A 23,606-nucleotide genomic window follows, 5' to 3' on the forward strand; every position below is an offset into this window, starting at 1 on the left:
TCTCCGGCGCCGTTGGTGTTGGGTCTCTAGGAACAGAGCAAAAGCCCCGGGCGTGTTGGCGACTCCGCTGAGGTTTTGTCAACTGCGCGTTCGATACGGCAACCGCCCGCGCCTCTGCTGGTTGGAAGTTTTTTACTGGCTGTGACAGCCGGCCGCCGGGTTTTAATGAACCTTTGTTTGGTTGCTTTATTGTCTGTTTTACTGAAAAAGCTGTTATCCCCTGGCACTTGAAGCAACATGATGACAGGGAATGGACTCCTACCAAACAGATGTTCCTTGCCCGCCCCCCCGTTGCCTTCCCATGACACTCCTGGAGAACAAAGCAAATGGCCAGAGTTCACAGCGGGTTGTAGAAGTAACTTACTGCGTAAAACTGGGAATCAAAGTAAAAACAGCTGAGGGGGAGTCTGGAAGACTCCAGGGGTTGGAGAGCTTGAATTAAGGCGAGCTCAGATAGCACGTGTGAGATGGGGCGTGCCAGGTCACGGGAGAACTGCACGAAAATAATGAAAAAAAAAAAAAAATTGGCACGGAGTTTGGAGTCCTTTTTCTGCTTAATTATCTGGGCTGATTTCACCTACCAGGTACTGCTGGGTTGGTGGTAAAGCATACGGGTCCCTCCCTCGTACCACGAAACTACTTGGAAACAGGGTTTCTATAGAAAATGAATCGGAGGTGAAGCTCACATCAGCATTAGTTGTACGGACACCATTTAGGCTTGCAAAGCTTTCTGGGGGACGTTGTATTGCTTGATTTGTAGACACAAGTAAGGAGGTTTAGCTGGGGAGGTTTTGTTTGGTTTTTATTTTCCTTGGCAAAGGGAGTGCGTCTGAAAGCTTGGCCCTTGAAGCAAATCCTCTGGGTCGCGTTCGGACCTTTTTTTGGGCGTATCCTGTTTTTGGAACCATTCTTATCTTGGTACGCCCGCTCTCTTGTTTTGATAACCGCGCCTCTTTCACGATAGGCCGGCATTAATTACCTGCTTTTCTTTAATTCCCTCTCTCTACCCCTGGTCTGAAGAGATAGCTGCTCTTCAGCGGAGGGCCCGCTGCCGCCTGAAATAGCGCGACTGAAAAAGCTGCTGCCTGTAATGGGGAGGGGGGAAGGAAGGGGGAGGTACGGTGACGTGCGATTGTCCGGAGACTGACACCGCTACCGCTTTTGTTCCCAGACTCTTGAAATGCCTGAAGACTTTTGGTGAACTGCACTGAGCCGAGGTGACAGACTTGATATTTAAAAGAATCAAACCCTATCGTAAAAATGGAATTGGAGAATTAGCAACGCACAACTGCCCTCTTTCTTCTCTCTGCCTGTCTCTGCCGTTCGACCTGTGTCTCGGGCAGCGATTAGGACAGGAAATCAAGCTGCCCATCTTCCTCCTTCCTTCCTGACGCCGCTAGCGTGCGACAGTCTCGTTGCTCCTGGGATCCCACGGCCCCAAGAATGGACGTGTAGAGTGTGAAATAGCACAAACGAGCTGCAGAAGCCATGAAGCGGAAGGAGACCCTTCGCGACTGCGCTGGTCACTGCTGACGGAGAGAGAAACTGGACAATTTGGTGATGAAAGAAAACTTTAAAAAAAGAAAAAAAAAAAAAGAAAATATAATCTATTTAGAATTAATTTATAGCTGTATATACGTTGTACTTTTAAACTATGCAGGGGTTGGATGATTAAATTATTTTGTTTTCTGCCCGGTTTGGTAAACAGGGAAGCGGGAAGTCTCTTCCCAGGGTGTCTCGCTCTGCAGCGCTTTCTTGCCTGGCACACTAAAACAAGAATCACTTTGCAGCTACTGTACTTTGCTTTCCGGAGGACAGCGGCGTTCTGCGGCTTGGGATGTCGATACCTGCCTTTCGGGTTTTAATAAAAGAAATTCCAAATCTGTAGGGGGTAACAAAGAAATGGGGGAAAACTGTCCAGATTTGTGGTGTGGTTTTGCGGCGTCGGCAGAAGCTGCGGCGGGTCAGCTGAGCCCCAGCGTCGTTCTCGGTGAGGGGAAGGATTGTCCTGGATGGTTTTTGCTCATCAGCCGTTGGCTTTATTTGTGCACGTAACTTCTTTTTTTGCAGAGTCTGCTTTAATTTTGCCTTGTAATCAGCGTGTGGCGTTCGTTCTGTAAAGAGGGCTTTCCACAAGCCGTCTCCCTTTGTTGGGTTTTTTTTTTGTGTGTCCTACACTTGGGGTTCCTCACCCACCAACATTCCCATTTGCAACGTGGCCGTGCCCTTGACACCCTATCGTTAACGTTTCCTAGAGGAGACCTGTAAAATACTGCTAATTCATAAGAAACGGAGCTTTCTATTGCTTCTGTTGAAAGAAGTTTTGCCGAGGGAGAGCGGAGGGTGCGCCTGAGCTCTCCTCAGACCCCGCCTGAGCTCTGCAGCGCATCTCCTGCTCCATCAGCGTCGGGCAGGACCGGCGTTAGGGCGGCGGGAGGGCGCTGGAGGTTAGGAGCCATCTCTTCGAAACAAAGCCAACACGAGCGGAGCTACCTCCCATGGACTAAACTGGAATTTTTTTTTTTTTTTGGTACCCTGCCATTCATTTTTGTCTTAAAGACATTTCCAGTGAGAACCACCCCCCAACACGCTCGGGGCGGGGGGGATGAATCAAAAACACGGCAGCTCCCAAGTGGGGTGGCAGGGACCAGAAGAGGTGAGAGGCAAGGTGGTTTTATTTCTTTGCCGTTAGGAATCCACGTGCTCTATCTTCAGCTATTTATTTATTTTGCAAAATATCAGCCCTCCCGTTAACTGCGAGCCTTATTACCCCACAGCCACCATGACTTGGACCTGATCTTAAGGCGTTTTTTCCTTTTTTTTTTTTTTTTTTTAAATGATTCCTTCACCTTTGGAAGGAATCGGGTGGAAGTACGGCATTTGCACACAGCTCTCAATCAAAGCACAGAGTAGCCGGCGTGAAGAGATCGTGGGGAGGCGATTAAACGAAAACCACGTTCGCAAGAAGGTGCTGAACGTCTTGCACAACGGCATTCCTTGCCCAGAGCCTGCCCGCCAAAACCTTTTGGCTATTTTTTTTTTTTCCCAAGTAGATACCCATGGAGAATAACGAGCGAAGGAGGCATAGATCCCGACGGATGCTCGCAGAGGCTGTATCTCTTGATTTAGAATTAATTATACAATTGTACATCTATAAATAAATGTTTATAACGTGAAAGGCTCCGGCTGTGTTGGTGTCCTGCGGATCCTCACCCCAGCCAGCTCCGGTTTTGCAGCTCCTGCTTCACGCTGCCTTCCTCTCATGAATGAAATTCGGCATCTTTGCCGGCGTCCCAGCAAGCTGAGAGCTCCAGCGCTGGGGGAGCCTCCCCAGCGTGGGAGAGGGAAAGACGGGGAGAAGATGGAGAGGATGTGGTGCCCCCCAAGTTAGCTGTGGGTGCCGGCAAAGTGATGGTGAACGCTCGGCAGGACATCTTTGCCTCAAACTGGTTCCGCTGGGGTGCTCCCAGCAGGATGCCTTGTGCCGGGGGGACCTCGCCTTCCTCCCCTGTGACCAAAGTGCCACCGTTAGCAGGGTCGCCCACACCCTCTGGCTGAGCTCTTTTTGGGGGATGCTCTACGCTCATCCCAGAACGCCGCCGTCCCGGCCTTTCAATGTGGCCTGTCCCCAGCCGGGGAGGGCGGCAGGCAGGAAGGCTCGGGCTGCCTTTCTCCTGGGCTGAAACGCCGGCCCGGACACGCTTCCCAACGGCCGCAGCTCAGAAACTGATGGCTGCTGCCCCAAAACGGCGGGAACCACCTGCCCCCGGGGTCAAATTTGGGTCTGTGCTCCCAAATGGGAGCATTTTTTCCCCAAATTCCCCCTCCCCGGTGCAACAAAAGGCTTTTCCCAGAGCGCCTGGGGCAGGTCTGACCCCACCAGCGCTCCCCTCTTCCTCCCCAGCCCCACGCACCGAAGGGCTGGAGGTTTGGGGTTTTGGTTTTGGTTTTTTTCTCTTCTCTTTTCCCTTTTTCCCCCCTCTTTCAGAGCCCAGGCGGCACGTCACTTGAATCTCCCCGCGGCGCCGCGGTGACTCGGCCGGGAGAGTCCGGCATGGACCAACGCAGCTGCCGGGCAAAACACCCTCCAGTGCCACCAGCACAGACCCCGCTCCCTTTTTTTAAATTCTGCACTCAGGTGCATCCACGCCCCAATTTTGGGGGTAGCTTTGCTGCATTTTAGCTCATTGCCAGCCTGGGGCCGTAGGAGCTGCTCTGCGTTTGGGTATGCTGGCCCCAGCCTGCTCGCCAAAGGTGCGGGCGACTTGGGCTGCCCGTTAGCTCCTTCTCCCTGGCAGCTCATTAGCCAGAGCTTTTAATTGGGGCAGCAGCCAGAGGAAGGCAGGCAGGCAGCAGGGGAAGGCGGGTGCCCCACGAGCATCATCCTCCGGCAGGTAGGGAGCGAAGGGCACCCCGCTTCTCATCGTTTTTGGCAGCAAAACATGAGGGTTTGGTGTTACCCTGGGATTTAAATCTTCGTTTGCCTTACTGCTGCTGATGCCCCAAAAATCTCCCCCGCCACCGCGGTGGCACCCGGGAGCCCTGGGCCGATGCCGGTGCCGCAAATAGCCCCATCGCCGCCTCCTGGGTCCCAAAATATCCCTCTGCGTGTCCCCTGCCCCGGGCAAGGCTAAATACAGCCCAGCTGGAAGCTCCTGGCACTTTCCAAGGAGCTGCCAAACCCCGGGGACCTTGACATCCCCCCCAAATTTGTCATGGAAAGGCCATTTTCCTATAAATAGAAGCAAAGCTTCACCTGCCGTCGCTTGTGGCTGGGGCTGTGACCACGGGGCGTTTCGGGCGCACAAAGACCCCCCCCATGGAGGGTTTTGCTGGGTACCCCCCCCCCAGCAATGAGGTGGCTCCACGTTTGCTTTTGCAAGTTTTGGTGGGGTTTGGTTTGTTTTCTTGGCTTTTTCTGCAAAGTCTCGCTTATTCCTTGTAATAATAATTAAAAAAAAAAAAAAAAAAGTGATGGGGGGTCCCGCGCCCACCCTCGGAAAGGCTGGCGGGGGACGAGCGGGCGCACGGCGAGACGCGGGGCCATCCCCTCCGCGCGCTTAGGAGCTCGATATATAAAAATATGTGTATTTATGGAGCTATATATATAGCTTCAAGACACAATATGTCTCGGCAGGGGGATGACGGCGCGGCCCAAGCTGCCGGTGTCGCTGCCGTCATCGCGCCGTAAATCTCTCACCGCGACTGGGGAGCAACGTGCCGTTTCCGTCCCGCGCCGCCGGTGCCAAAACCTGCTCCTCTCACGATTTTGCCAAAAAAACTTTGGGTTTGGAGTTTCCTTTCCAGCCTGGACTCGTTTGATGGTGGTTTTGCCGCTGGACAACTCCGCGGGGCTCTGCTCTGCCTGATCCCAGCACAGGGATGCACCTCACGTGGGGGGGGGGCAACGCTCCAGCACGTGACCTTCTGAGAAACACCCTAAAATTTGAGGGGAAACCTCTCCCTTAGCACAATGGGGCTTTGTAAAGGTGCGTTTCCAGGTCTACCCACCCAGTGCTGCTTGTTGCTCTGATTTCTCCTAGGTGGTATTTATGTGGGTGAGCAAGCTCAGCTCCAAACACTCCGGTTGTGTGTCATCCTTTCCAGATAACTTTTTTGGTGAAAATTCTCATCAAGAAGTCAGTGTCTGTCCCCAGGGGCCAGAAAAACCAACCAAAAAAAAACCCCAACCTACAGAAGCTCAAGCCAGAACAAACTTGCATTTGAATGGGATTTGGGGGGGGGGGGGGGGGCTGGTTTTATCCCCACACCTTCCACCAGGCTCTTCATTTGCCAAGCAGCTTAATTACACTTTAGTGAAAGCTTTTCTCCGAGTGGCTCTAATTGCAGGCTTGGGTAATTGGCCTCAGTTTTGCAGAGTGTGGTTGGAGCTGGGGAGGGCTTCCCCTGGCAGGTGTGACCCTCCAGGTCTCCTTCCCTCACAGTTTTAGCCAGTTCTCCTCATTTTCCACCCAAAACCCCACTGTAGCTCCCAGGGGAGGAGCAGCAGCCCCTTGCTGGGGCACCAGGGCTTCCTCCCCAGGGGGGACAGGCAGGCACCTGGCTGGCTCAGGGGCCTGACTCAGTCCCCCCTGAGTCACAGCCCCATGGCCTGCAATTAGGGGCAGGCGCAGTGGGATTTCCCCCCCCACTCCCAAAACCTTCCGCTCCCACCGCAGGGGCTGCCACACCGGGGAAAGGCTCCCCCAGGATGCCAGCGGTGCTTTCGGACCAGCCATGGACGGTTGCATCATCCCTCTCCGGCCCCGAGAGACAACAGGGAGGCAGCAGGTTATCAATTAAGACAGCTTTTATTAGAAAAGTAAAAAAACCCACCCCGACACGATTGCATAGGAAGTCTTGCACTTGAACATCAAGTGTACGAGTGTAAACTGTAACCAATGAAGCGCCCACAGCATGTCACGGCAAGGGGTCCTGCCCTCCGTCCCCACGTCACCTCACACACCCCTCTCCCCCCACTCTTTCCTCTCATGATCAAAGACACAACGCGATTTCGGACCTCCCCCTCCTGCCTTTCCAGGAGCCCACGCAGAGCCGCCCAGGTGCCAGCAGTGGGGTTTTGTCTGTGATCCAGACCTCGCAGCCCAGCCCTCACTCACTCCCACACACCCCCTCCCCCAGAAACCCCATTGATTACAATCCTTGTTATGAAAAAAACATGATTAATGAGCCAACAGGAGACTGTCTGCCCCCCAGCAGCCCCGCTGCCGCGTCCGGGAGCGCAGTCGCCGCAATCATCGACAGCGTGAAGCGACCTCCGCCTGGGTCCCGCTCTGCTCCGCGTCAGGGACGCCCCGGCACAGGCAGGCGCCCCGTGGGGACCTCCGCCTGCCCAAACTACTTCCACCTACAGCCCTACTCCAGCCTAACCTAAACTACAGCGGCTGCCGGGAGCCGCCACGCTCTAACCGGCTCTTCCAAAGCACTTGGGTAAAGTCGCTTCTCCGGCACGGCCCGTCAGCACTCTTCTATGAGCAGCTGCTCGGAGCTGTACAGCTTCTTCTTGATCACCCTGAAGCCAGTGCTCAGCTTCAGCGGTGTGAAAGCCGGCCCCGAGGTGAAGATTCCCTGGATCTTAGGCCAGAGGCGGGAGTCCAGCCGGAGCACCAGGGTGAGCTGGAAGGTGGGCACCACGGTGGGATCCACGGCGATGTGCCCCACGTCGTGGCAGGCCTTGCCGTGCTCCACGCAGAGGTCGAGGAGGGCCCCGCGCAGCCCGCAGGGCTCGCTGCAGGCCAGGCGCAGCAGCTCCGTCCTCACCTGCGCCAGGAGCTGGGCCGGCATGAGGAGCCGGGAGCAGCGCTTGGCGCCCAGCGGGGCTCTGCCCAGCGTGGCCTGGACCAGGTCCATCAGGTTGGCGCACAGCAGCTCGTCCTCGGGGTCGTGCAGCAGGTCCAGGTCCGGCAGGGAGGCCCCCTCGGCGCACTCGGCATCTGCGGAGGGGACGGGAGGCAGGTCAGCAGCGAGCCCAGGGGGACGGTCGTGGGGAGACATCGAGCCCGGGGGGGGGGGGCGTGTGGGGGTCGTAACGGGGGCACTAGCGCTCGCCGCTGCACCAACCCCGCCCCCCCAGGGACCCCCCCAGCCCTCCAGGGACCCCCAGCACTCACCTCCCTCCGAGCCGGAGGCGCTGCCCAGCGACTCGCAGTCGGAAGTCTCCAGGCGGCCCCGCTCGCCGCCCGCCAGCCGCTCCCACAGCCCGGGCATGGCGCCGCCCGCTCTGCCCCGCTGCCCGCCCGCCGCCCGCCTTATATAGCGGCGGTGCGGGAGGCCCCGCCCCTCCAGCCCGAGCCCACCAATGGCAGCGCGGGGCACGTCCGCGGCGTCTCTCCTGCCCGGTGACAGCGGGAGGCCCCGCCTCCTCCCCTCCCGCTCGGCCCGTCCCCGAGCCCGACCGGGGCCGAGCCCTGCAAACCGCGCCGGGGGTTGCATCAGGAGGGCCGGGTCGGTGCCATCCGCCTGCCGCTCCCGGCAGGGCCCCTCCCCCGGGCATCCCCTCAGGGCCTGGGCCTCAGCCCCCTGGGTTTTCCCTCAGGGCCTGGGCCTCACCCCCCGGCTCCCCCTCAGGGCCTGGGCCTCAGCCCCCTGGGTTTTCCCTCAGGGCCTGGGCCTCACCCCCTGGCTCCCCCTCAGGGCCCGGGCCTCAGCCCCCTGGGTTCCCCCTCAGGGCCCGGGCCTCAGTCCCCTGGGTTCCCCTTCAGGGCTCAGGCTTCAGTCCCCAGCTCCCCCTCAGGGCCCGGGCCTCAGTCCCCTGGGTTCCCCTTCAGGGCTCAGGCTTCAGTCCCCAGCTTCCCCTCAGGGCCCAGGCCTCAACCCCTGGCTCCCCCTCAGGGCCTGGCTTGGGCCTGGGCCTCACCGCAGGCACCCCCAGGGCCAGATCCCGTTACAGTGGAGACAACTGTGGCAAGGGGGACGCATGCCATGGCCATTCCCCGGACCCCTCTCTGGGTTGTGAAACAGACCCCAGCTGGCATGAAACCAGACAGCAGGTGGGGGAGCCGTGAAGGGTTTTGTACGCGTTAACGTGCCCACCCATCACCCCTCCAGGCGGCGTTTGCGTGGGGAGCACCAGCACGGCCTGATCCTGCTGTGAGCCCGGTCGTGGGAGATGGCCAACCCAAGGTTGTCTGCTGCCCTGCGTCTGGTTACCGACCAAACCCAGAGCCCAAGGCCAGAGGCGCTGCAGGTGGGTGATCCCAGTGACCCGTTAGCCAGCGTTGACCGGGTTTCTTAAGAAAATAAAGGGTGTTGGAGCAAAATGTGTTAAAAATCAGAGGGTGCCGAGGGGTGTGAGAGCAGGGCATGGCCAGTCTGGGGTGGGGATTTTGTTCAGTGCCAGGCTGGGGGTAACCCCCATCTGCCTCCCCCAGTGGTCCCATCAGTCAGGGGCAAGATGCTGTCCTCCTCCGAGCCCTCCGCTCTGGGAGCGTGCGTGTGTGTCCCGGCAGGTCCGTGCGTGCCTGCCCGCCCCTGCGTAGGTGACCTTTCCGAAGCCAGACCCTGAGGAGCTCAGGGAGCCGAAGGCCCATTAATTGGCGATAAAGGGCTTTGTTTGTCCTCCCGCCGTGCTGCCTGTGGCTTTATCGGAGGAGCTGAGCACACTCTGAAGTCACTCTGAGAGCTATCTTGGGTACTGTCCTTCCTGAGCAGAGATTGATAACAGCCCGGTGGTAAACATGAGGGAGAGCAAACGCCGGCCAGGAGTGAGGGGGACAGGCCCCCCACGCCGGCGTCACACCCGCCGCCTGTGGCCTCCGGGGACAAATTCTCCGGGGTGTGGGCACCCCACCAGTAGCTGTAGCGGTGGAGAAATTGCTTCTTAGGGGTCAAAGGAGAAGCGAGGCCTGAATCCGTCGCCATTTTGGGAGCGGAGGTCCAAGCCGGGGGAGCGGGTAGCATCCTGAGGAGCAGTGGGGCGGAAGGGGATGCACAGAGAGCTGGGAACAAGCCCTGGCTTGCGCCCATGGCATGCAGGGCTACTGCTTTGCTTTTTGGGACAAAAAAATGAAGAAACCCCAACCCCAGCTGTTAAAAATATGCACTACTATCTCTGCGCTCGCCACCAATACAGCGAAATAAGCACACAAGCGCTGGAAACGGTTGGATGGTGCTTGGGATCCTGTTTTTAACAAAATCTAGCTCATGGGTTTTTTTCTCTCCACAACCACCAAGTCATTGGTACAAATGTTCGCTGGGTGAGGCTGAAAATAGATGAGGAACTGTTGGCTTTGGGGTCAAAATGGGGAAAACAGCAAATAAATGAAAAAGAGGTAAAGGACCACAGGGAAGGCGCTTTGCTAAAAATAAGCTTGAATTCTGAAGCCGAGCATAAATATTTTTCTTTCTTTGCCATAACATCGCCTGGTAGGCAGGGGAGCAAGCAGCCTCTGCTGTGTCAGCGAGTTTTAAAGTGAAACGTAATTTTTGATCTCTGCAATAAAATAATCCTAAACGTGATGCTGTGCGCTCGTGCTTCTGCTGGGACGGGAGGCATTGCGGAGCTCGCAGCTCATTTTCCTTCCGAAAAGAGACTGCAACACAGGCTGCTCTTCTGCAGCAGAGCCTCTAGAAACGGTTTGGGGCTAGAAAGCAGAATTTTAAGTACAGTATTAGTAATCCCCGCACTTCCTCTCCCCGGGTGCTGCTGCCGGCGTAAACCCAGCGTGATTTTTACGGCCAAGCAGCGTGTCTTTTTGCCCCCTGACCTGCTGTCCTTTCTAGGGAGAGCAGAGGGGGGCTTCAGGAGGATGGATGAAACTTTCTGGACAGCCTGTTCCCGGCCCAGCTGCAGCTGGTGGGACACCCTCCACTCCGCCGTGTGACACGATTTTGCTTGATCGCTCCAATTCCCAGCCTGGGCGGCTTTGCAAAGGGTTAAAGCGAGAGCTGGCTGGGGCGGCTGGCGTTGGGGAGGGTCCTGGCTGGGCCCCTGCCCGGGATGTGCTGAGCTCAGCAGTTTTGCAGGGTTGCAGGGAGAGGGGGCTGGGGAGGAGGAGGAGGAAGGGAAGAGATGTATGGGGGGCTCAGTGAATGTCTCAGTGTAAACTGTGCCCTGCATATGCTGGGGGTGGGGGGTGGGCAAATTCCTGCCCCATAGGGTGGCTGCCACTGCCCATCTGCCCATGGTGAGTCCCTGTCTTCACGGTGGTTCTCAGCGGCCCCAGAAGCCACTTTTAGGTAGATTGACACGTTATTTCAGCACACGGTCACCGGCCAGGGTTGGCACAGAGGCTGGTGTGATCCTCCGTTTCCAAGCGTTCACATGGGGAACGTAAGGAAGGGGCTGGGCTGGGGGTAGACAGCGGTTTTTGGGGTGTCCCCTGAGTGCCTGCAGGGTGGGTGTCCTTTGAACCCTCTCTGACCACATCCTCAGCCATCAGGCTCCCAGTCGTGGCAGGGGATGATGGGTACACGAGGGGTGACCCTGCGCATCCTCCGCCACTGCACTGAGCCCGTGGCCGGCTCTAACAGGCGAGCTGAAGGCTGCAGGCTGGGTGGGATGCCGTGGCAGGTCCCGGCGTGCCGCCGTCTGGGCAGATCTCTCGCCACAGCCGAAACTTTTTGGGCCCATCTCCCGCCTCCGGGGACAAGCAGCTGCAGGCAGGCTGCCTGCCCGCAACGATGTGCGGGAGTTGGACGGAGAAACAAGGAACGTTTGTCCGAGGAGGATGGTTGGACGGGTTTTGGCAGCTGAGATGCCGAGTGCCGGGTCGGCACCGTGCTGTTTGCAGGGTGGAGGCTGTGAAATTCATCTCCCCTTAGAGGATTTTGCCCCATCCCAGGCAAAAGCCAGGAGCCGGTGTTCTTTTGGGGGGGCTGCCGGGGTGCTGCCCCACGCTCCAGCAGCCTCAGCAGGAGGGAGAGGCCCTCCCCAGCCGGGTGTTTTGGCCAGGCGGCAAGTTTGAGCGCGTGCCTTGGCACCGTCCCCGGTGCTGGGGCCGCGGCCAGCAGCTCGAGGAGCCGGGGAGGTGCGAGCGGGGCTTGCACGCCGGTACATAACGTTCTGCTGCGAGCACCCACAGGAAAACCAACCAGCAGCTCTGAACAGGGCTCTTTGTTCAGCGTTTTTTTTTTTTTTTTAAAATTTTCCCTCCCCGCATCAACTTTTGCTCGCGGCTGACGGGCTCCCTTCCCCCCTGGTGCTCCACTCCCAGCTGCAGCCCCCTAATAGCCCCCGAGCTGCTCGCCAAGCCCCCGGTGATGCTGCAGGGACCCCCAAGGTTGAGGGGGAACGGTGCTTCCAAACCCCAAGAAGGAATAGTTACCTCCAGCTCTGCCCCACAGATCTGCAAAAAAAAAATAGGGCTGCTGGGGAGTTTCCAGCTGCCAGGGAAAAGCTGCGTTTGGAGGAGGGGGAGAGCAGGGTTTTGAGTTTTGTCGGGTTTTTTTTCCATTTTACCGTGCAGCAATCCCTCTGGTTTTCGCCGCCTTACATAAAGTGTTTACTGAGCGGGAGGAGGGAACGGCCAACAACATGTTTTTGCATTTGTAGTACTGTACAGGCTGAACTTTTCACTTCCTCTCAATGGCTCTCGCACATGTGTCTATTTTGGTGCTGGGCGCACGTACAAACAAGCCATGTACGGCACAGAGCCGGGGCCGTTCCCTGCTCCTGCTCCGTCCAGCCCGCGAGCCCGGCACGCCGCCGAGAAACGGCTGGAAAACAAAGAATTGGGAGGAGGGTGAGGGGGAGGCTGCCCTGGGGAAATCTCAGCCCCACCACGTTTCGGTCCCTTCGGCGCACGCCAGGGTTTGCAGGGAGATCTGGGCAACGCTTGGGCACTGCATCCCGTCGGCAGAGCCGCAGGCGCCGATCCCCCGGTGTCCCCGGAGGGCTGGCAGAGTGGAAAAGTTTGGCATTGAGCAGTAAAAAGGAAAGGCTCTTTCTGCATCCGATTACGCCGGCTGCAGCACGTAGGGTCAGCGAGCGGGTGGGACTCGGCGCGAGGGGGATTCGAGGCGCTACGGCACGGTCAGCAGTGGAAGGCGCACAGCTCCGTTCCTAAAACCCCGTGACGTTGTCTTGATACAGGGGGTATTTTTGGAAAGTTTGGCCAATGTTAAGTTTAGGTGGCTGGAGTAAGGAGGATTAAAAAAATAGGTGATATAAACCAAACAAGTTGACGATTGAAATGCTCCCTTCTTTTCAAAATAACCCCAATCTGGGATGGAGTTTTAATACCGAATGGCATCACGTTTAAAGCGATACTGGCTGAGGACCCACTTTTACTGTGCAGGAGGGCCCCTGTGGAGCAGGGGCTGGCGGCCCTCCAGGGCTGGGGAGGAGATTTTCCGGGCCATGCACCGGCGTGGGAGATGTCTGGGCTGAGCTGTAGCCTTACGTGAGAACGCCCGTACGCGGTTTCAGAAACCGTACAGTGAATTTCCACGGGTGAAGAGCTGGAACTTGGGGTTTCATCTGCAAAACGGGACTGGTTTTTGGGCGGCGCATGGTTCTGGGTCACAAAAAGCTAACTCTTGATACTAGAATTAATTTATAAACAGAAACAACAGCAGAACTGTCTGTATACTTTTTCCCCTTAGTTTTAGCTAACGCAAATCACTGGTGATATAACTAAGACTGGGATGGATTCAAAGTAATCCGTTTCAATCCAGATGTGGCTGTACTGAAATAGTGAGTAAAAAAAAAAAAATCTCGTAAATAAGATGTTGAAAATGGAAGAATTGGGCATCTGGAGCAATAAGTCGTGCAATTGCTTAAGTACAGTGCTGAGCCTATCCCCCTGCTGGTTAGCAAAAATGTGGTGCTAAGGCTCTCGTCAATGGAAAATTAACATGTTGAAATGGTTATGCCAGAAAATGGAAAGCCAGTTCCCTCCAAGAACGTAAGTGAAGTACAAACGAAAAACAAGATGATTAAAATGGATGGCTTTAAATACGGGGTTTCTGCTGGCAAAGTTAAACCAGGATTAAAATCTGATTTCAAATCAATCCATTTTTGAGCGTAAAGCAAGCGCGGTTTGGTTCCTCTCAGAGGTTTTTTTTGGTTGAACTGAAGTTGACCATTGTAACAGCCAGGCTGCCTCAGAGCTTCTTTAAACCTCGTTACCTACCGAACAGCTGACCGTTTCTTTCGTCAGCCTCCCTCCCCGCCAGCAACCTTTGAAAAGATAAACCTTTCCAAAGACAGAATTATTTTATTATCACAGAGCAATCTAATACACAATAAAGAGGAAAAAGAGTTTCAGGGTATTAAAGATACAGCTGCTGCACGGGAGAGCAGTGTTCTACCAGCACTCACTGTGCAGACGCAAGAGAAACAGCAACACAGAGAAAACAGCTTCAGCGATATATGAGGGACAATAAAGCGTCACCGCTTGCCCCCCTCTCAACCCACCCAGGACAGTTCTCCTGCTGTTTTGTCCTCCAAAACAATGGCTAGGGCCGAAAAGCGTTTTTGGCAGGGTGTTGTACCTCTGCTCTACAGAGGCCCAGCTTAAGTGGCAAAGATGCAAGGCTTCCCAGCCTGCGGATCACCTAGTCCTTCGGCCACATGCCGGGGAAAGGCCAGACTGAGTTACTGGGTTGCTTTCCCCGCCGCCACGCTGTAAGTCTTCCCTCCCCTGTACACAATGAGGTGATTCTCTGAGTTCTGTAAAACTGATCCTAGCTTCTAAGTTACAGAAACTGAGCCCTGCCAGCCTGTAACGCCGCAGATGATTTAAAGGATCCAGTCATTTCCATTTACTGGCAGCTTTAACGGGAGATCCCCACTCTCAACTTTAAATAAAGAAAAAAAAAGAAAGCCCAGTCCTGCTGATGCAGCTGTCAGCATCCTGATAAATGGGGGTGTGTTTTGAAGCTGGGCCAGAGAATGTTTTTCTTCTGCTCAGCAGCGATCCAGACACGCTCAGCCCGAGGAGGGAGTGAATCCCAGGAGCTGCTCTATTGGCTTGTACCTCCACTCGTCTGCCTCCAGCTCTTCCACCAGACCGGCTAGTTTTTCCATCCGTGCAACTTGTTGATCTGCAAGAAGTTCAAAGGTAACTGTGGTATGCAATGACAGCGCAATTAAACCTTCCAATTAGATGCAAATTCCCAGCTGTCAATGGGGAACAGAGTAGAATAAAACCCACCAAGCCGATCTTAATACAAACCCACTCTACACGACGCCCTGTGCAAGCGGCGAGACCTCGCCAGATCACAGGAGAAAGCAGGGACGGGCTTTTCTGCCTCGTCTGGCGCTGAATGCGTATTTACCAATCCCTGCCCGTGCCATGTATATTCAAGTCCTAACAGGGAAACACGAGGCCGATTAGTGTATGGGGGTGAAAACAGGATGAAGCTCATTTCTTTAGCATAAATATTTATAGTGCAAAAGAACAAAGAAGTTCAGAGAGAGCTTGGTCAGCCCACGGTAGAGCTGGGTGCAGCGCGAGGAACTTCTTGTTTTTAATGAAGGTCCTTTGAGGAGGACCTGGATGACTGTAGCAGAAAGGCCCTGCAATCAGAGCGTGCTAATGACACGAACGTCCCCATGGAGAGACAGGCTGCCTCCCCGCGGATCCCCAAAACAACTTGTTTCTCTTGGCTTTATTTAAAACTGGCTGTGCGTTGGGCACGCAGACTCCGTTTTCAATTAAATTAGCTGCAGTGGTACAGAGATGAGAATAGCCCTTCTTCTCTTGGCTCTGGTGGAAGTTCAGCAGCTCAGCAGCCTCTTGGAAAAATGGCCCAGTACGAGCCAACTTACTAGCAAGAGGCGTAACATAAAATGCACAGGATTTATGCTGACTGCAGCAGTGGGTGCTTTTAAGAGGGACTGTTCTCACTCCACCTCCTGCAAGCGAGTGCTTTTGGGAGCTGTCAAACAAACAAGCCAAAAAACTATGACCTCGATCTTTTTTTAAGCCTTTCCCTTTTCTTACAGGGAGGCAACTGGTGCTCCACAAACCAGTTTCAAAGGCTGGTGCTTATCAGGGTACCAGTTTGTGCAGCAGCCCTCCGCTAGCTCCAGCCACAGTAGCGCCGGAGCCGTGGAAACAACGGCTCTGAAGTTTGGTTTTGGTTTTCAGTTCAGAAATGCAGGAGCACGGCCTTGCAAGCTGCTGCACGCCCCCAGACCTCCTCCTGACAACCCTCGCTGGCAGAGGACAGGAAACCTCTCCGGTCTGAGACAACACGTGGAAGTACCCATTCTAGCTCACAAAAGGCGGGGACCAGAAAGGATGTGACCCTCAAGCAGCAGATGCAATCTGGTGCTGAGCTCTGCCCAACGTCTTGAGAACACAAGCTGCTGTGCAGTCAAGCCCATCGTTCAGTTACAGGCACCTGGGCAGCGGGTGAAGGCCCCAGGAGGGAAGCAGAAGTTCAAACGAGATGTAAGGCCCTTTCTTGGGGAGGTTGGGAGCGGAGTCAGCGCCGTCATGCCACGCCAGGCACCTGTGCATCCGTCTCCCAAGCACCTTTGGAAACCTTGCTTGACCCTGCCGGTGTCACCGAGGGCTCAGCAAAGAAACAAAGGTAGAATCAAGTGTCTCTTTGCTCGAGGCCAGAGAGACAGTCAGCGCTGGGCCAAGATCAGAGTGTGGGCGTTTTCCTGCCCATAACCTCCTCTTCTGGCCTCACCTCTCGTGAAGGCAAGCGCAGCACACAGCGATGGAAAAACAAGCTTCGAAAGGCACAGCCTGTTCCCACCCAGGCTGTGTGGGTTCCCGTCGCTTTGCATAGGGCTTGCAAAAGGACTTGGTGATGGTCTGACTTAGCATTAATTCGCCAACTTAAAAGGCTCTTCTGCTTTTTTGTGGTTGGCACCCCAGAACATGTCAGCCTTTTCTCCGCGCTCCCCTGCCATCTTCCCCAATCGCCATGCAGTTTTTAAAATAGACGGCGCTTTGATGCTTACCGTGTTTCACTTGCTTTAATGTAGATGCAACCTGATAGCTGAAGACAGACTCACAGAGGAATCTTTCGGAGCCATCTGTAAACAGAAAAAGGGAGGTGGTTTAATCTGAGAGTTTTAAGACTGAGAAGCCTTAACTGAGTGCTGCCGACCTTCTATTTTTATGTTTGAGGTGTGGGTTTCCCCACTTGCCTATTCTGACAGTTGCCCCTGCGCTGAGCATGCAGTGCTCCCGTTTCTGGCCTGTACAGCCCTGCGCTCAAATCCCGGATGGAGCTTTGGCTCCCGGTGCCACCAGGGAGTGTCTGTGCTACCTGCGAGCCATCCTGGCTGATATTCTGTTACATCCCCTCTGTCAAGCAATTTTAGTCCATTTTAAATAGAAGGTAAGCTAAGGAGAAGCCAGCTAATATTATGGCAGTCTCAGATTCCCTCGGGGCTCAGACGCTTGTGTCCTTATAATGCTTTAAGATTTCCCACAGGCTTAGACCATAACCCTGCATAAAGGTTTTCAAATAATGTGTATTTTGCCATCCAAGTCAGTAATTGATCGCACAATTGTCTTAGAAATAAATCAATCTGGAATACATAGCTAATCGTGTGCCAGGTACTGACATAGTTTATACTACTTTCTTCTAAAAAAAGCCCACAAAACCTAATGGTTTATTTAAAAACAAGTGAGATGAGATAGATAGTTAAAGCAACAATAAAAATCAGTCAGTTCGTGAGGATTTTTGAAGGGGAAACTGGTATGCAGCTACCCCACTAGTACCTGCCTGATGAAAGAACGGATGTATCACCTTTTATCTCAGAAATTAAAAAGCTAAAGTTTCTTGCAACAGGGAGAGTGTTTAGTTTTTGCTGCCACCCAGAGCAGACAAACTGCCATGTTACTGGTAAAGAGGTCAGCCCAAAGCAAAATGAAGTAAAAGCTCCATGCGTAAAAATGAGCAAGAGAAGCAATTTCAAGAACTAAGGGTAGTAACAGGCCCCTGGCCCTGGGAAATCTAATCCAAAGCTGAACCCCAGTAAGAGTTGGAGTTTTGCTGTGCTCAGAGCATCCTCTTGCAAGCTGTTGAAATGCTGTGTTAGTGCTACCCCGTGCTATTTCCAAACACACCCTTCCCTCTCCTCTGACTACCCAGCCTGGCAGTCCTGCCCGAGTGGCTCTCAGGAGGAACAGCTCTCTGTCTATCTGGTAACACAAAGTGCTTCATTATTTTAATTTGTTTTGAGGGCTCGTTAAATTCTATGAGCAAGCCTTTAGTCATAATTACTTCAATAGACTGGCATATGGGCTCTAATCTGTAATAAAAACAGTCCTTAAACGACGTAGCAATCAGTTCCCAGCTGCCCCGCGCTGCCGTGTTCGTCTCTACCAGAACGCAGTCACTTCTGAGCTGCAGGGCCACCCCAGTGAACTTCAGGCTCATGCAGTCAAGCATGCGGCACGGTGACACGGGAAGTTCAAGAGGAGCAGACAGACAGAGAGACCTTGGTTTAACCCTGTCATCTGGAGGACCTGCCCTTCCTCCTCACCCAGAGCAGAGGCAGGGACGTGCAGCTGCGACGTGCCTGGGTCATCCTGCAGGCAAGCCTGATGAAGTGGGTGGCACAGCTCAGGCACCCAAACACAAGACGCCGCGCTGGATCAGAGCCCCAACCCTCTCCAAGTCACCCTGGAGAAACGCCCCGACAAGAGTGAGCCCAAAAGGGGAACATGCTCAGCCCTGAAGGATTAAAAGAGAGGTCTAGTCCTGATTTATCCTCTTGCAGACCCGTGCGGTGAGGTTTTATCCTGGGTCAAGGGCAAAAGCAAGCCTTACGTTTCCTGGCCAGCAGGGATACAAGCTGCCTCCTGTACTAGGCCAGTCAAATCCAATCCCAGAATGCGTTTTGCCAAGAAAAATACTCCTGCCTCAGCTATCTTTACAGTAATTCCTGCTCGACATCAAAGGATTAACTAACAATGAGCAATTAACACCGTCATGTTCCCTTTCAGGTAGATCACTTCCTCGTCTGAAGTGTTGTCATGGAGCTAAAACAGGTGACTGCCAGAAGAATCACTTCCTCATGAACAACTGGTGGGAGAGCTGGGGCTGCTTGGGATTTACCCAAGCCCTGGTGCTTCCTTCCTCCCTCCAGCTTTTGCCAGCGCAAGTCCAAAAAGGCAGCAAGGTGACAAACTTGGCAACTCCCTTGCAGGGCTGCCTGTGCACCAGGAGGAGCGGGAAGGAGAAGGGCAGGAGCAATCACCTTCCAACATCTCCCCGGCTCCTTTGGGGTAAGTGAAGAGGGCTTTTCGGGGCGGCGCCAAGTCCGAAACGCTGAACCCTGATCCTGTTACAGAGCTGCCGCTGACTCCACCGGCTGAAGAGGATGAGGAAGAGGCTGCCATTTCACCCCGTCCCAGCCTGCAAGAACAAAAAGGGAGCAGAGCGGAGTTAGGAAGGGCGTCTCGGAGTTTCCCAGGGCACAAAGCCAGTGACCGCACACATATCTGACAGCAGATGAAGGCGGCAAGATCCAGGAAGAGCCAGCAAGCGCAGCTTTGGGCGGCCACCCCCGTTCCATGGCTCCGCAGCCTCAAAGCGCTTGTGGTTCGAGGCTGCCCTGCATGCGTGGGAGAGGCTGCCTGCTCCTGCTGCCCGCACCCGCTGCCGGGATGGGTGCAGTTAGCCGTTGCACCACGTGGTGGCACCCAGAAACTGGAGGTAACCCACGCTCTGACCCCTCGGAAACCGGGCCCTGGGAATTCAGCGGGACGACTGGAACGTGCATTAAAATAACCTGGCATAGGTTGCTGGCCTAAATTCACTGGCCTTCAGCTGCCTGGCACTTTTCCCGCTCCCTAGGGCCATAAAAAGACCTCTTTCCCCCCCCCCCCCTTTTTGCCTTGTTTCCAGGAGCACAAACATGGAAAAAGTGCATCTGCCTCATAAAACCTGGAAGCCCACAGGACTGCCAGTTCCAGTGCCGCATCCTGCGCAAAGCCACGCTGCGGCCTAATTTGCAGCAACTGCTCTCTGCGCTGTTCCAGATGTGCTTTTGCTTTTAAAATACTGCAGAAAAAAATTTTACCTAAAACAGCAAGGGCTGAGCATCCGTTTGCCTGTACAGCACACGCCCGGCCGCCTCTTGTGTACCCTTTTCTCAGCCCTGTTTTTAAGAGGTATTGGCTGTACATTTGTCATGATAGAGTACTTAAAATTTGTCACATACCTGCCGCTAGTAAAAAAGCTGTCACTTGGCACTTACAAATGACAGCAGTTGCTACTCCTCTGAACCACTTATAACCACTTCCCAATTATCCTGCTCATTTAATAGGTATCTATTATCCCACCTATTTAATACAGTTCTGCAGACTCTCTAGGCTATGCAGACGGCGCCTTTGGAAAGCACTCGAGGTTTTAGCGGAGAAAATGGGTTTTTGAAAGGCTGTCACAACTAGGAATGGCGCCTTCGTTCACAGTTAAGCTCAAGGTGGTTTCGTTTACTGCAGGTAATGCAAAACAGCAGCTTGTAGGTGGCTGGGGGCTTACAGGCTGTGAAGGAAAATGCTTGGATAAAAGAAACCTTTAATATGGCAACACTTTCTTCAAACCTGGGCGGGCCCAGCTCATGGGGGGAGCGAGATGCTGTTTTGCGTCAAAATAACGCCAGCCGAGGCTCGCAAGCCTGGCGGGCTCCTTAGGTACAGCAGCAGGCTCTCTATTTTAAATAGGCTGAGGCAAACACAAAGTACGGCCCGGGACGACGCCCGTACCTCCGCCGCCTCAGGCCTGGGGCGCCGGCCACCTCACGAGGCGGAGGGAGCGGTGGCGTTGTCGGCACTGCGCATGCGCCGCCTCCCGCCCACACGCGGGCGCCGCAACAGCTTCGGTAGCGCCAATGCGCCTGCGCCCAGGCGCCTGCGCCCCGCCCTCCTCACGCGCCACCACCCCAGGCTCCGCCCCGCCCCGCCCTTTCGCGCCATGGCCCCTCCCCGGCTTCCGTAGTGAGCTGCTTCGCGGTGAGTGAGGCCACCGGCGCCAGCCTCTCCCCCCGCTCCCGTTCAGCCGAGCACCCTTGTCCTCCCAGGCCGCCCCCCTCCCGCTTCCGGGACGGACCGTCCCCTCCGAGCCTCACCTGGGCGCTCGGACGGCTTGGCGCAGGCGGCGCGCGTGATCGCGCTCGCGGTGCATGCTGGGGCGGGCGGGAACGCGCGGCGCGCGGCCTCTGCCTACTTCCGGCGGCGGGGCGGTAACCGTTGGCAACGGCTGTGGCGGCCGTTACCCGCCGGGCCTGAGGCGAGCGGCTGGGGCGGCCTCCGGTAGACGTGCGATGCCGAACGACGAGAGGAAAATCTGGTTGCTCCCGGGGTTTTAAACCCGAGCAGTGTCTTAGAGCGCAGCGGCCACGGAGGCCTGTTCGGGGTGGGCGGCGGTGGTGACGCGGCTCACCCTGCGGCTGCCGCAGGAGCCCGGCCTCATCCCCGGCCTGGGCTGCGGCCCCAGCTGCTTTGTATCTCTCAGACACTCACGCGTGGCAGCATCCCTCTTCCTGCGTGGGTGTAGAGCCGAGACCCTCGCCAGGCTTTGCTTAGCGTGGTGGGGCACGGTGGCACCTGAGCTTTTGAAAGTCCTGTACCAAGAAATTGTGACACCAGCTCTGCGATTTAAAAAAGAAAAAGCAAGCCTGAGTGGGAACAGAAGAACCAACAGCCCACCCTCAACAACGGCGTGGGCTTTTTGTGGTGTATTCTGTCTTCCTCTGTGCACAGTTCACATCTACACTTTTGTCCTTGAACTGCAGAAATGCCTTAATTCAATGTAAGTTCAGGTGGTTGTAAGTCATTTTGGAAGATGAGGCTTTTAATAGAGGGGAGAAGCATTAACCTTCTGAACCTGAGGTCACTCCATACAATAAATCCAGTTTAGGATAAATTCATCTTCAAAGGCAAGGTCTTCATTTTTTTCCTGTCAGGTTCTGTTGTAGTGGACAGGTGAACCTTCTGATGAAGGCACATTTTTTGGTGGAGACTTTGTTTGCTGAGTAACACAAATTTCTCTTTTAAAAACATTAGAGCAAACTGAGGTATCCAACAGTTTCAATGAATGTAGAAATTTAAGCAGCGAAGATGCAAAGTCTCTGATGGGTGACTGCTGGTTCTTTGGGTTGCCCTGTTACTTTTACATCATAAAATGTTCTCAACTGTAAAATATTTAATTCGATGTCCCGTCTTTCTAATATTGAGTGGAATAATGCAGGGTAGTGTAAGACATTTATGCGTATGCCTCAAATTTACCAGGGTGCTCTGAGGTGGAGGGCAGGAGGTGTAACTGCTTATACCAGCCATCATCAACCCCTCGGAGCACTTTGTTGACCTTCCATGGCTGCCTCCCGAGCAGATCCAGGGAGCTGGGTTTGCTTTTGAAAAGCACCTTAGGCCTTTGAGAAACCAGAGGAGGATGGCAGGTATTTTTGAGAGAGGTTCATGTTGTAGGGGATTCCTTGCGAGAGGCTGGGGTCTCTGGTCTGCAGCTATGGCAAGTTAACAATGCGAAGCTGTTCAGAGTCCTGCATGGTGTTAATTTAAGATGACACATTGACTCAGGCCACAATGAGAAACCCTGATGCTTTGTTACGTATCTGATGTTGCTTAAATTTCCCATTTTTACTTGATTGTGCTTTATGAGCTGACAAAGAGTATGCTTGTAAGTTCTCATAAAATTAGTCTTTCAGTAAGTGACATAAGGTTTGGGAAGGTATTACTTTTCTGAAATTTCTTGCATATATGTATAGGAGGAGTTATTGCTCTTCTGGAGGTACAGACCTCGCTTTTCACTGCTGAGCCCCTCAGAGCTCCCCCGTTGGTTCTTACAGATTATCCATGAGGAAACATCAAAATGTCCTTGGCATCAGTTAGCAAAATTGTCTTCGTTTTTGCATTAGGAGGAGGAGCAGGATGGACGTTCTACGGCCCACCCTGATAAAGATCGGGGGCCGAATATACAGGAAGAATCTCATTCAAGAGCAGGCCTACCAGCAGCAGGAGGAGGAGGAAGATTTCTGTGCAGGTAGAGTGCTGCGCAAGGGGTGACCGTGGTGCTGTTAGGAAGTGCTACAGGTGAAAACATCAACACTGGAGACCTAGCGAACTCTTGGTGTTCTCTCTGGTGCCTTTATGTGCTCAAGGACCTGCTGGTGTGGTGGAGTGAGGTGTTCAAGAGGGAGAAAAATGCTTTGCATTGGTCCCTGATGATCCTGCTGACCAAAGAGTGGATGTAATCCCAGTTACCTAATGTGGGTTTGGGTGATTGTGCTCCTGACTGTCATTTTGTTTGCTGGCTGTAATAGATCTCCAGTAAAAGGGGAAAACAAATTAGCGCTGCAGATCTGTTGTCCTCAGGTTCCTGAGGCACCTTTCTTTTCAGTAGTGTGAGTATTTGCAGATATGGCAGGAGTGAAGCTGCTCGCTAAAATCCTCTGTCCTTGCAATGTTTGCCCCTTGAAGAATTGGCCTTTTATAATGTGGCTTTTGGAAGGTGTTGCCTATTTTGGGGGCAAAATTCTTTACTTTATCTTTCTGTCTGTACATCTGTTGTAGTTCCGCATGAGTTATGGGCACAGAAAAGCTCAGCTGTTACTTCTCCAATGGAGAGGGTTGTGGCTGTTGTGTCCTGTTTTTCCCTCCACCCTGCCTTTCAGTGGATTGAACAAAGCTTTAATAAGCTGCCTGCCACCCAAATTCGTCCCTGTATGTGTTGGAGAGGAGGCCCCTTTCTGGAAATCGTGTTCACTCCTAACAGGCATGACTGAATGGCCCACGGATGAAAGGTGCATCTATTGCTCTGTGCTGAGGGTGTGAGAATTTCTTTGTTTTCCAAAACACTGTACCCAAACCCTTGAACCAAACCTATCCTCACCTTTTATTTGTATTCTTCTGCAACTTTAAATTCCTGCTTGGGTCTCTGAATGGGCTGGTAGCTTCCACCCTGCCAGAAGAAGAGGCCATTCCCACTGGGTGGTTGCACAACTTCCAGCCAAGAAAAAAACTGGGCTGTAACTGCTGCTTTCCTGCACCTCCCAGCCCGGCACATTTAGAAGCAGTCATTATGCTTTCTGGAGTTGGTAGTAAAGTGAAATAAAAAGCAGTTAGCTGCACCAGAGGGGAGTCCATTTTTTCCTTTATTTAATCTTGGGACAAGGCGGCTGTGAAACTCGTGTCCTACATAAAGCA

At 54.2% G+C, this 23,606-nt stretch overlaps 3 protein-coding genes across 4 annotated transcripts in view; 1 reads left to right on the plus strand and 2 right to left on the minus strand.

The window, feature by feature from the left end:
- Window positions 1–6,978: 6,978 nt before the first annotated feature.
- DDIT4 (DNA damage inducible transcript 4) lies at window positions 6,979–7,829 on the minus strand (the record flags this gene model as incomplete). The annotated part of the gene is made up of 2 exons (XM_082002546.1): window positions 7,632–7,829; window positions 6,979–7,454 (listed from the first exon to the last, which is right to left on the minus strand). Exons 1-2 carry the CDS (start codon window positions 7,726–7,728, stop codon window positions 6,979–6,981), a joined length of 573 nt encoding a protein of 190 aa, XP_081858672.1. The 5' UTR covers window positions 7,729–7,829.
- A 5,045-nt stretch (window positions 7,830–12,874) lies between these two features.
- On the minus strand, window positions 12,875–18,797 carry ANAPC16 (anaphase promoting complex subunit 16; the record flags this gene model as incomplete). Of its 2 annotated transcripts, XM_082002134.1 has the most annotated exons (3): window positions 12,875–14,508; window positions 16,388–16,462; window positions 18,641–18,797. In XM_082002134.1, the coding sequence occupies 3 exons, from the start codon at window positions 18,780–18,782 to the stop codon at window positions 14,393–14,395; spliced, it is 333 nt and encodes a 110-aa protein (XP_081858260.1). In that variant the 3' UTR covers window positions 12,875–14,392. The 2 variants fall into 2 exon arrangements, with proteins under 2 accessions (XP_081858260.1, XP_081858261.1); XM_082002135.1 differs by lacking the exon at window positions 16,388–16,462 and having other exon boundaries at window positions 18,641–18,782.
- A 3,534-nt stretch (window positions 18,798–22,331) lies between these two features.
- Window positions 22,332–23,606, plus strand: part of ASCC1 (activating signal cointegrator 1 complex subunit 1) — a gene marked incomplete at both ends in the record, with an annotated part of 36,619 nt that continues 35,344 nt past the window's right edge. The window contains one exon of the mRNA XM_082001883.1: window positions 22,332–22,443. Within this exon, the coding sequence (XP_081858009.1) occupies window positions 22,332–22,443 (112 nt within the window). The remainder of the gene's footprint in view (window positions 22,444–23,606) is intronic.

This window comes from Phaethon aethereus (assembly GCF_964289735.1).
Source record: "Phaethon aethereus genome assembly, chromosome: 7".
NCBI classification, from domain to species: domain Eukaryota; kingdom Metazoa; phylum Chordata; class Aves; order Phaethontiformes; family Phaethontidae; genus Phaethon; species Phaethon aethereus.